The sequence below is a fragment of the Pomacea canaliculata genome, linkage group LG12 (assembly GCF_003073045.1).
Source record: "Pomacea canaliculata isolate SZHN2017 linkage group LG12, ASM307304v1, whole genome shotgun sequence".
In the NCBI taxonomy this organism is placed as follows: Eukaryota; Metazoa; Mollusca; class Gastropoda; order Architaenioglossa; family Ampullariidae; genus Pomacea; species Pomacea canaliculata.
The window spans coordinates 22,131,270-22,144,551 of NC_037601.1; the positions used below are offsets into that span (position 1 = coordinate 22,131,270).

The following is a 13,282-nucleotide window of genomic DNA, read 5'->3' on the forward strand; positions in this document are numbered from 1 at the left end:
AGTGGGTGCGATGAAGCGCACGAGGGAGTAAGAGGCGGAGGCCATTGAGTGGTGGGAGGGTTGACAAGCGAGTGGGGAAGGGAAGACGATGAGTGTGGAGGAGCCAAAAAATGAGGCTGGACTACCCAGGCCAAAACCTAGTTTGCTTACAGGAGAATATCTCTATCGAGTCTGTCTGTCTGTCTGTCTGTCTGTCTGTCTGTCTGTCTGTCTGTCTGTCTGTCTGTCTGTCTGTCTGTCTGTCTGTCTGTCTGTCTGTCTGTCTGTCTGTCTGTCTGTCTGTCTGTCGGGATATACATCAAAGCACGCCATCACTCGGCTGAGTGTTCTCGAGGCCTTGTGCTCAATGGTTATCAACATCAGCATCATGAAGGTTTCCCTGAAGGAAAATTGTCGCTGCTGCCTCTTCCTGTCATGTTTCCAATGAAGTTGTCACACCCTGCGTAATGTAGCAGCTTTCATGTCAACTGTTAGTTCATTATCGTCAGCTGTTGTTGTTCTCCAGTGCCGATAGTTCACTGGCCTCCATCCTCCCTCCGTTTAGTGCATGTGTACTCAGCCACATCATCCAAGATGTTAGTGTAGAGGAATAAACGACTGTAGAGCGCAGTCTGTTTTACAGGCTTGGATCAGGGTGTAGAGTATGACAACTGAGATAAATAGTCCTGGTCATAGTGAATTCATACCCGATGCCAACCAAAGGACTGAACACAACTGTCATTGCGCTCTGGTCCTGAATCCGATCTCACCAGTCCACTCTTCCAGCTACAAGTGGCAGCATCTGGTCTCAAGCATTTCAAGACAGACTGGTACGACACTTTGAACAACCATTTTTACTTCAAGGAACAATATTAACATACTTATAATTAAAGTTCCAGCAGGTAGTATTCTGATAAAGTATCATTTGTTACGCTGAGACTATGCTAAACTTCCGAACTTCCGAAACATTTAATTGTTTCATACAACGAACACACAGCTGTCTTAAAAGTGAGATGAATTCCTGTCACCGTGAAGCTTCGTGGTTCTGTTGCCCTCGTTCATCCAAGAGAAATGTTTTTTTGTTTTTCATTGCGTGTCCTTCATTTGGCATCAGATCGGTAATCTCTGCCCACCCCACTCACCACCCCATTCATACATAAACTACATGGAACTTTGATGATGATGCTGGTTACAGATAATGAGACTGATCAATAGTCCTGATGATATTCTGAGAAAAAGGAGTATCTCTTGTCCCGATAATGCTAGATATTCTACAGCCATTTGAACCACGAAAGGCAATTACAAAATAGAGGCTTTCCTTTGGAAGCTGCAAATAGGTCCGGTGCTGGGGTCTGCTGGGGTCCGGTGCTGGGGTCTGCTGCCCCCCAAGTAAAGACAAGTATTCTGCCCAGCCCTACCCCCGCCATCGCTATAATGTCAATCATAACATGTTTTGCAATTATTTTACATGCTCCGGTCGTCAAGCTACAGTTTAAAATTTCATGTTTTGTGGCTTTTCTTTGTGTAAGGAGAAATTGTTTTCGATGTAGTGAAGCGGCCAATACGGTGGCCAGCCCACCAAGCTCTGCTGCAGTTTGTCAATCTCAGATGATTTTTAACTCATTTCCACTTTGAAAAACTACAGAAACTGTAAAGAGTAAATACAGGTTTCAGCTGTACTACGAATAGGGTACAGTATGTAATAATTTGTATTGGATAACGAAGATCAGAACTTTCTGCGGATTAGTTTTCGGCTTTGGACAACTTCTATCGCCGCGTCTGTGATCGCCAAGCAAAGCACAACCCTCACTGGTACTGTGCAAGCCTACAGACATTATTTAAGTTCTTATTTGAGAAAATATATGTAATCCTTAAGGTATCATCATTTTGCTATTCGTAGATTAATTGGTAGCACGTACAATTGACCAGAAATACATTTTCCTTGATACCATTCGTCACTTCTGTTGATAACACTGTTATCTCTGAACACACTCCTTCTATACACAAAGAAGCGGTGTGGGACAGACGGAGAGAGAGAATAAAAAAAAACCAAACCCCAGAGCTTAAAACAAAATTTCCCCTCTCTTAAAGCAACAAATCTTTGATATCTTTTTAGCAGTTGATCAAAGTGAAAGAATGATGAGTGGAGTTTGCATCTTTGATGGTACCAGTCGTCTTCCTAGCAGTCGTTCAATCACATCTGTCACCTATATTTCTAATGTTGTTTTGCTAATTCCTTTCTAGATGGTATTTGATGGGATATTCAGCAATAAAAGGGTTTTAGTTATAAAAGGATTATAAAGCGTTTTGTATTTTTTAATCACAGATTAATAGTAATGTGCTTGAACATAAATTACTGCTCAATAAATGTAATGACCGAACATTAAGATATGTAAAATGAGAACAGACATAACACACAAAAAATAAAAATATAAAAGAGAGAACAGGAGAACAAATAAAAATAAAAGGACAAATAAAAGGTACACTACCGTTTACTCAGAGCCCTGCACTCACTGAGTAGGAAACTTGCCAGGGAGGGGCCAGTGTTTAGGAGCGGACATTAAAAGTGGTCGGCCAGCCACCTCAGCACTATTTTGTTTGCTCCACGCAGTTTCCAGGGTGACTAATGAAACTGGGGCCGACCATGAAGTGAGAGAGGCCGACAAAATATTACTTCCTTCGATCAGCCGGAGCACGGGACGGAACTGGTGTGTTTGTGAATTGCCTCCCTTGCATGCTGACAGAGCGTTGTCTAGCTGCACGCTGCCTGCGGATGCTCTCCTCCTCCTCCTCCTCTTCCCTCCAGTGAGGAGAGACAGGCTCCACGGGGGTGGACCGAGAGCGTGCAGGGACAATGTGCACCTGCAGCGCCACCACCTCAAGGGCCACCACCCAAGTCTGCGATGTAAGAGGGCGCTGTACGTGCGCGGTAAATAATGGCAGCGAGTGAAGATTAAGTCAGGTGCTGATGTGATGTCCGGCATTGAAGACGATGAGGATGCAGACGACTACCCCATCCCCCGCCTCATGCAGTCCACATCCTTTGCCTTTCATAAAAATCATGAGCATCAAACAGATCTGATAATGATGATGATGATGATGATGCTTAAAACTAAATCGCACCCTCTGCGTTGAATAACAGCAATAAAAACGATATAAAACACAAGCTAACAATAACATGCTGCCATACAAAGCTATTGTCTGTGTGTTTAAGTTTTTTCTTCGTAAAGCCCTTTGATGTTGCCTTTGATGGCGGAGTAAAGCTCTCCATAAATTCACTTTATCATTCTAATTCAAACAGCCAGTGCGCCACAACTTAAAAAATAGATGATGAAAGTTAAAGTAGGATATCAAGTGTGAAATAATACATATACATGAGAATTCGTGCTTGATTGAGTTTTAATTTCGTAAAGCTTTTTACATAGCACTGCTTCAATCGTTCTATCTCCTTTAAAATCATTTAAAAGATAAAAATCACAGCCAATAAAAAAAATCTGCTCTTTTTTATCTGTAGTTTTATTTTGTCACTAAAAAATAATTTCTTTTTAAAATTTTCTTGTATTACTAAATCATGGATATAATAACTTTTAGAAAGAATTTTTTTTTTCAAATTGTTTAGTTTTATGTTAGTTTTAGTTTAATGTCCATGTGGCCAACATTGTTTGCAAAAATATTATACTTCGTGCTGTTCACACTGTACACAAAAACATTTTTTTCAAATTGAGAACTTCACTTAATGTCTCACCAGGAAACATGCAATCATAGTATGAATACCATCTAAATGTGCAGTAAAGATTAACAGATAAATGTGACATACATTATAAATTTATTTATACCTGTGACATAAATTGTAAATAAGTGAAAAGGACAAACTTCTTATAAAAAAATCTACACTTTGATGAAGAGGATCAGTTGAAATACTTGGTAACAATCTTCCTACAAAACCTCACTTGTCACCAACTCATTCAAGACAATCGTGGGCAAGTGAAGACTCGGAGGGTTGCACGCGCTGAACTTGAAGAATACGAATCAAACCAGTGTTCGTCCGATGAATATTCAGTAGCAGAATCATCAAACATCGCCACATTGAGGTTTTGTAAAATAAATATTTCTAAAGGTGAAAAGCTGTGTTGATGAAGCATCAGGCTTCACTGAAACTAGAGGCAGCCATGGTCTGCTGGGAATGCACCTGTCCTCATTAGTCCCCAGTACCCGTCTGCTCTCTCAACAACATTGGCTAGAAACGGGGCTGGGCATCAGGAACTGAGGGTGAATGTAGTTTGCTGACAATGATACGAAGACATTTCATAGCAAGAGCAGACTTTGTTCAGATGCTGCACAGGGAGCGATGAGCCCACTGAAATCAGTTGACAAAACAAGATGAACCCTATCAACAGCAACAATGGAACCCAGTGGCAGTCTCGGATGGTTTTTCTCTTAAAGTATTTTTTTGATTTTGAAATAAAATGTCGATGCGTTTCACCGATCGTGCGTGACAATGTAGGGTTAGTGTAGATGAGTGAGTGAGCGAGTGAGTGAATGGTGAGTGAGTGAGTGAGTGAGTGAGTGAGTGAGTGAGTGAGTGAGTGAGTGAGTGACGACAATCATGGTGAGCATTCAGTGAAGTGATTACACCTCACCAAAAAACAAACAAACAAACAAACAAAGCAGCTCTAGTTGACGCGTTGGTCGGTAGCGGCGCTGTTAGACTGTTTACCTTGACTCGCCGCCATTTCAATGAGCCCCAGTTGCGTGAAGAAGGTCCAGCGAGGCAACAAATGCGGGCATCAATCGTAGCTGCCCTTCGTCACACAGAATTTGCTGTTGAAAGAGTTAATCGACATTGATTTCTTCGAGCGACTCTCGGGATGATTTACTTGGCGAGCTTGCCATTTGGGTGGCAGGCAGAGAGAGATAGCGGACTGGGGAGAACAGGGAGGGGGAAGAGAAAGAGAGACAGAATATATGGAATACACGGACATAAACACTTCAGCGAGAGCAGCTCGTAAATTGAATACCTCGTTTGAAGTGAAGCTGTTTGCAGTCCTAACATTGCACGAGTGTTTAGAATTCTTTCACATCTGTTTCTAAAAATGCACGGAAACAGTTTCCTGCACTTCAGCCGCACAGACACGATTGTCCGACCTGTTCCTCCACTGGCTCCCTACACCAACAACAAGATGGCACAGACTGAGACAGATGGAGCTGAGCCAGAGACAGGTACAATCAGAAACAAATGCACACTCTCATCATCTATACCTTCCATCCCTCCCCTGTTTACATCGAAATACCTGCAAAACAACAACAGGTGAGTAGACCAGACACATTATCTCATGTTTTGAAAGGCATAAAGCCACAGAAAATTAAAAAGACTTCGTTTTACAATGATTACTAAAACATGTCCGACGGGTAAAAAACATTTCTTCCATGCAACTGCGTCTTGTCAGACTGTCTGACACTAACAGAAATCTTGTCTCCAGCTTTCCATGTAGCAGTTAGGAAGCCATCTCTGTCCAAGGCAAACATCAGATGGAAGCAGTGAGGGACAGGCGGGACAACCCCGGGCTTCGTGTCGCTCTTATTTCCTCACAAAAAGCTATGAGTTATCGTTCTTGTCCGACTCGCTAATCGATGGAGCAGATGATGGATTGCGACAATATTCTGCTTAAGTAGTTGCATGATTGTTTTCCTGTGAGTTTTTGGTTGGAGACTTCAGTCATAATGGCTTTGTGTTTCACTCAGGCCTTAGTAATGCAGCCAAGCAACAAGAAGGCGATGATGCAGATAAAAAAAAAATAAATAAAAAAGAAATAAAGGCCGTCCCCAAACTTTTCGGTAGTTAGGGATTGATGGTTTAAGACCAGACTTTTCTCGCGAAAGCTGTTTGTGATGGTAATGCCAATCTCTTCTCCATTATAAAGTCTCTCTGGAGTCAGGTACGTATTCCCAACAGCTGGGTTGAGTGAAAGGTTTTCATTGTACCATACAGGTATCGAACCAGTACACCTCCACTAACAATAAAATCAATTACAGTTTTAGAGATGATTGTAGTAACAAGTCACGGACATGCAAATTTTTTTCTAAAACTAATATAGCCCTTGAAGGGCCAATCACTTAGTCATGAAGTAATTTGAATATAATTGGTTGGAGGAGTAGAAGTGGGCACGACTACAAAGCGTTAAGACGAAAGAATGAAGGGAAAGATGAAGGTATATTTTTGCACTCTCCGTATTTCCTCTCCCATTAAGGCTCATGAAGGTCTTTGTGTACTTTGCCCTTAGAGGCAGCGAAACGATATCTCGGTTATTATTTTTTATTTCTAATGACCTGGCTATTAAATCATGTCATGGTCTCAAAGCCAGCATCCTTAGCTTCTTAGTAAGTCTCTTTGTCCTTTCAGAAATATGATCCTGATAAAATATTCGATTTAACGGATAAAATATTATAAAATTTAAAATGGGTCAGGGTTTTGAATTAATAGTTCTTCGCTTTCATCCAATCGATTTTATCTTATTTTTTTCATCATTCCATGTTCCGGACATCAAGCTTTCAATCTCGTCTCCCATTTCAAATGACACTTTCCTGCTCTCCCTTGTGAAGATCAGGAGGACCTTTAGGTAAACAACATCCAGAGCACATCATATGTAGGTGTATACAAATATATCACCAGCAGTCCGTAATCTCTGAACTCGTTGACCAGACCGTCCGTTGACATTTTCTGGTAATTTCAGACTGAATAATCCACTGGCTGTAATAGGCTCTCACACAAAATTAAACAAACAGTTGGGTTTGTGTTAGTCTGGGCGGTTGTTGGCAATGTTTGTTTACATGAAGATGCTAGAGCGGATAAGGAGCATCTACAGTTTGGAGGAGATAGGTATAGTAACTAAGCTTTTAAATTAACAATTACATAAAGGGTTTTCTTTAACAGATATTTACAAAGAAAAATGTCTTACTAACAATTCATGAATAAAAAGGTATTGTCTTTGACAGCTGTTATTAATACAAATAAAGTATTTTTTAAAATATTTTGTGAGTAATTTAAATTCTCGTTAGATCGCAGTATGAACTGGTTTGTGGATTTGCGTATGTGTGCCTTAAATCGATGGGAGGAAAAAAAATAGTGAAGAACAAAGAGAATGATTGTGTATGCATACGTGAACTATAGTCTGGCTGGTGGCAAAAACAAACAGACGTGAGGCTGTGAGTGAGAGAGAGAGAGTGGAAGTTTGGACAGAAATACATACAGGAAGAAAAGTAAAAGACAGGTGGATGGGCATACAGAACGAAAAGCTGCAGACAGACAGACAGACAGACAGACAGACAGACAGACAGACAGACAGACAGACAGACAGACAGACAGACAGACAGACAGACAGACAGACAGACAGACAGACAGACAGACAGACAGACAGGCAGACAGTATGCTGCCAAGAAGAATCTAAAATTTCACAAAATACAGGGAAACATGAAGGCGATGTCTTATAACGTTTCACGTCCTCCGTCGTAGTCGTCTGCCCGACATCGATTTCGTGTGTGATCACGTGACATGGTTGTGTTGGAGAGACTGGCAGCATCGCAAGAAAAAAACAGACTTATCGACGGACGAGGTAATTGGCGGCCAGCAGCAACAACGACAACACTGCTGCACGCACCAACGAGCCAACCGACAGTTGACATGGGAGGGTGCACGCCTACACACTCACGCACACACGCACTCGCTGACGCACACACACACACACGCACTCGCTGACACACACACACACACGCAGGCACCAAACTACAGAAGTAACCCCGACTGCTGTACTTTACGAGAAACTCATTATGACGAATAGAGAATACCTAATAAAGGTTAAAGGTTACACGAGGCAGGGACTGAAGCTTTATGTGAGCTCAGGTTGAAGTTTGCGGGTTAGATATTGTATGAAGTGACATTATTTTAAAACATTAGAAAAATAAAAAAGACTCATCGTGGAGATTAGAATAAAAGGGGAAGGGTAACTTGTCATTTAAAGCTCTGTAGAATCACTGCTTGATCACAATGCCAACAAAAACCTGAATTTAAAAATTAAATATAATATTAGAAAAAACAATATTCAACAAACAAAATCCTTAATTTAAATATACATAAAGACATACAACAGTAAATCCTCACCTTTCGCGGTAAAACTCTTTGATTAAAAGTTCACTAATAGTACGCTTTCCGTTTTCAATAAAAACAAAAACAAAACAAACCAGAAAGTGTGTTTCATAAACCTTTCGCTAGAAAAATCAGCAAGCAATAAACTAAAATTATATTTTTCATTTTCAACTCCCCGACAATAGTATTTATGTTGAGGGGAAATGAAAAGAAAGTTGAGACTGACACCTACGTGTAACCAGAATACATCGCCAAGCCAATCAGTTCCCTGTGGTTGTCTGTGGGACTTGAATGAACTGATGAACAGCGCGTGGGCGGGTATCGACCTCCTCCCACAGCAGTCAGCATCTCTGTGCCACAGCCACTGCAAACAGTTGGACCTTCCCCTCAGCTCCTCATTCATCTCATTTAGTCCTAGACCCTGAATAAGTTGCTCCACACAGACTACAGAGCATCACGGGAATTCACAATGAACAAAAATAATGACACGATATTAGTCTGGTCATCAACTTTACTCTTTTTACAGACTAGAACTGAAATAATTGCAGAATTATGAAACAAACTGCGATATTTAGTGTCAGATGAAAGCCCACGAAACAACATGATGTAAGGTATGTAACAAAATAAAGTTTGTGTTGAAGATGCATTAATGGAGCTTGAAATACTTCAGCTCGGACTAAACAGTGTGTGAAACAAAATTTCTGGTTTTAAACTCGTCTCACTGAGCAAGTCGAACTGAATAACCGCGAACAGACTCGAGAAAAACATTCTCTGATGAAAGTAACCTTGTCACACCACACAAAAGCATAACCTCGCAGCTACATCACGTGACCACAACAACAAATGGTCAGAAATGATATGGGAGGGGGAGGATGGCTGAAGAGAGAAGATCTCAACAGAAAGAGCAAATGCTAGACAGACCCTACAGTCAGGCCAAAAACTCCTTCGGTGTTCATCATATCTTGTGTCATGTGTTTAAAAAAAAGCTGTTATAGAAACAAAATATCATGAAGCTTTTTTCTGCAGCATCGGAGCAAACAGGAAGTAGGATTGGGTGAGCGAGTGTGGGAGTGAGTGGGTGTGATCGTTTCTTGCCAACCGTTTTAATCATAAAAATGAAATTTTATGTAGCTCTGTGCAGAAATGATATACAGACTGAATCACCAATATTATATTGACACTTTAACACATATATACACACACATACACAAAGTAAATACAGACACAACATGTGTGATGATGCGGCAACTGTGAGGTCGGTAGTCACTATTTCCTGTTCATTCATTGTTTTGGCTGTGTTTTGTGTTTATTCATTTTAAGAAATATTTATATAATAGCAATTACACACTGAATTGTCCACTGTGTATTCCGAGGAGGATATCCACTAACGGTTATGTTAATGACATGCGAAGGAAACAATAATTTCCGCAGAAATGAAAGTGCTTTATTGGCTCTCATCAGCACTTACCGCTCACATGCTTTGATGCGAGCAAATTAAATACAAGCAGCACTTAAATTCACTAAATTATTTACACAGCATGAAATAATTATTTACACTAATACATTTGCGGCTCACCTGCGAGTTTAATTAGCAGGTGATTGGTAGGAGTGACAGACAAAAACACGTTCATCACCCAAACACATTTCTGCAAAGATCGAGGCAGTAATTTGTCTTTCTCTCCAGAGCATGGCGTAGCACGAAGATAATGAAAGTTTGGTTGACTCTTCCGAGAGACGACAAACATAATTATTTTATGTTGCATAAAAGTTCATTAAAATGAATGACACGAACAGAGAACAAACGCAAATGATGTATCGTCCATATATAAGTCAGACTGTGAGGAAGACCGTATGTCCTGCTGACCTGCATTAGTGACATCATCATCGTCATCATACGAAATAGATAAATTGTCTAGAATTTATGTAAATATATACATATTCATGTCATATTAAATATTGGATTGTCGGAAAAGTCATGATTTTGCTGTAGATGGCGCTTGTTCATTTTCGGAAGTACTAAATTCGTACAGTTGTACAGGAAAGAATTTCATCTGAAGTGCAATCAAATCGTTTTTTTTTAACTGAAAACTTGTCATGTTGGACACTTTGGCCTGTGGATTGTGTTAATAATAAACTCTTTCAAAAGATCATTTACATATGAAGGTTCAGACACTGTAACTGAGAATAGATTAATCACCGTTTAGTATTATTCTGATCGGGACTTCCTTTAGATATATTTTCTTACTATACGTACAGATAAGAGGTTAAAAAAATTGTTGGTGGCAGTACCACGATCAGCTCACCCGGAATAAGAATGAAGAATTAGAATACGTTTCCTGCTTTAATTCGATTTCTGTTTTCATTATTTTTGAGAGCTCATTACTCAGATAATAGGTAATCACAAGTTTGTTAAAGAGAATAAAATAAACTGATTGAAAGTTCCGAATGAGCTAAGATTTAAGGGGAAAAGTGTTTTTTAGAAGAAAACCGGCCACTAAAAGAAAAAGTAGGATAAGCTTTGGGAATTCGTGTAAGAAGGAGAAGATTTAATTACACTCTTCTTACATCTGCTCACTAATAACAAAAGGCAAGGAGAGGTGAGAGAACAACAGAAATGAAGGGGAGGAAAGGGTGGGATACTTATCTGAGTATTCATACCTGACCATGTAATTAAGCCAGATGTCGAAATGTCAGAGATAACATCAAAAGTTGGATCGTAGGTCTTGAATGTAAGAATGTAGACCAGAATTGTTGCACAAGAGACAGACACAGAGCAACCACAAATATCGCAAAGCATGGAATTGTACAAAGCTGGAATATCTTTTTTTTAAAAAAACACGAACTGGCCTCATTCGCCTCGTCCTTTATTGATAAAACTGACTTTCATCAACATAGACAAAATAAAAAAAAGAATGTTTTTCCACTTTATGGTTGTATTCAAAATGACCCAATACCGCTATAGTAGCTTACTCCGCACAACATTTGAGGAACCAGTAAACATGCAGTTCATCAACATGCGGCAACATGTGCAAGTATATGGCGATATCCTAGCAATTACCACACTTTTGCTTAGTTTATCATGGAATTCGGTAGTAAAACTGTCCAAAGACCTGAAGAATGATACTTCAGTACTTTTTTGTTGGGGAGTTTCTTAAAAGTCTTTTCACACTCCATACCGAGCTCTGCCATTCTACAGAACACTTTTCCACTAACAAACAATTCCACTGATCAGTTTTGCCTGAGTTTGCTTTATATGTTCGATCAAATTTCCCAAACGCTTGAAATTTTCTCTAAAACATGCAAAACCACTCGAATTACTGAAAGGGAGAGCTGGGTAGAGATCTTAGACTTTGGTTCTTATTGAAACCATGTCACTCTCGCTGGACCCAAAGTCCTCAGGGATGTGCGCCATCAGCAAATGCTTTTTGCCTTTCTTGCTGGAGTGCAGGCTGGACAGAGGCGTGTGCTCCGTGTGCATGGAGGTCCAGGAGGAGTAACTTTCCTTACTGCAGCATATCAGTTCCGCGATCTGCTTCCGGAACTTCTGTCCCGTGGCGCAGTACAGAAAGAAGTTGATGGAGTGGTTGACGTACATCAGCAGTTCCGTGATGGTCTTGGCCAGGTTGAACTGCGCCATCTGGCGTTCGCTGTGTTTCTGCTGATTCCAGAAGGCCGTGACGATCAACGAGATGTTCATGGGCAGCGTGGTCAAGAGAAAGGTGAAGGACACGGTCAGCAGCATGACGGTCAGCTTGGTGCCCTCCCCTGGGCTGCTGAAGCGTCGGCAGCCAAAGACAGTAGCTGCGGTCGAGCGCCGTTGCTGGGGTCGTTGTGGTCTCTGCTGATGGTAATGGTACTCGTTCATGCTCTGCAGGTTTTGACGGTGAGTGCGCGCCTTGACGACCTCGGAGATGATGAGGATGTTTAGGATTAGGATAGTGACAAAGGGTAAGAAGGAGTAGAAGCAGGCATCTACCCACGGCCAGATTTCGTCCACGAGGTATATGTGTGAAGGCGTCGCCTGGCAGTTAGTGACGTTGTTGCTGTCCTCGACCAAGCTGACCGTCCAGAAGAAGTGGATGTTGATGCAAAAGATGAGCAGTGCGATGAAGCAGATGACAACTTTAGCCCGGTTTGTGTTGCACATGGTGCAGGCTCGTAATGGGAAGCAGACGACAATATAGCGTTCCACCGTCACTGCTATGATCATCCACACAGACAGATCGCTGGCTATATATCCAAAAGACACCATGAGCTTACAGACCCAGTCAGAACTGTTGTGGAAATCCACCTCAATCAGCTCAATGAGCCAAAGGCGGAGAAGACCAATATACAGCACCAACGAATCGGCGACAGCCAGCGAGGCGAGGTATAGATAGGACGATACTTTGCACATGGCCCTCCGCCTGAGGACGATGAAGGAGACGATGTTGCCCAAGGTCCCCAGCACGATCAGAACGGGCGGCACATAGGTGAGCAGGAATTTCCTGGCCTGGTCCTCCGGCATCGCCGCTATCACCGTCGTCTCGAAGCTTCTGTTGGCCCCGCTTCTCTTCTGCAAATATGACAACAACTCGCTCTCGCTGCTGATGCCTTCGGAGTCGAGGAGGATTTGGAGATCATCATTCGAGATGCCCTGCAGCATCGTCAAAAGGTCGGCCAGGGAGGCTCCTTCATGAACCATCCTGGAACACAAACACATTCGTGTCAGATGATCTAAACACCAAACTAGTCCATCATAACATCACAGCGATTTCCACTGTTGTACAGAAAGTTTGCAACTTCGCCTTACCGACAGTCCTGCATATTTTTTACAGGTTATAGATTGTTAAAGTCTCTTGTCTAACAATAGAATCATATTTAAGGATGAGGGCTCATTTACAGATAATCCCATCATTCTAAATAAATATAGGTTACCCAACTTTTTATACAGTGCATAGATGCGTGTCATCTAAATTCTTTCTGACGATCTACTACACAAACGATACAATGTCTAGAATCTAATATGAAATTATAAGGCCATGGAAATGTCTGTAAGAACCAACGAAGAGCAGTGTAGTGTACAGCAACATTTCCTATTTGCCATTTGTGATTAAATGGAATTTAAGAACTAATATCACACTAAACAGACAAGGCTCGGTGAGCAAGAACATAGAGAACTGC

At 41.3% G+C, this 13,282-nt stretch overlaps 1 protein-coding gene across 3 annotated transcripts in view; it reads right to left on the reverse strand.

Moving 5' to 3' along the window:
- Positions 1 to 9,552: 9,552 nt before the first annotated feature.
- Positions 9,553 to 13,282, reverse strand: part of LOC112553346 (growth hormone secretagogue receptor type 1-like) — a 55,246-nt gene continuing 51,516 nt past the window's right edge. For all 3 annotated transcript variants that reach the window (XM_025220498.1, XM_025220497.1, XM_025220496.1), the window contains one exon: positions 9,553 to 12,804. In XM_025220498.1, the coding sequence (XP_025076283.1) occupies positions 11,463 to 12,804 (1,342 nt within the window). In that variant the 3' untranslated portion in view covers positions 9,553 to 11,462. The remainder of the gene's footprint in view (positions 12,805 to 13,282) is intronic.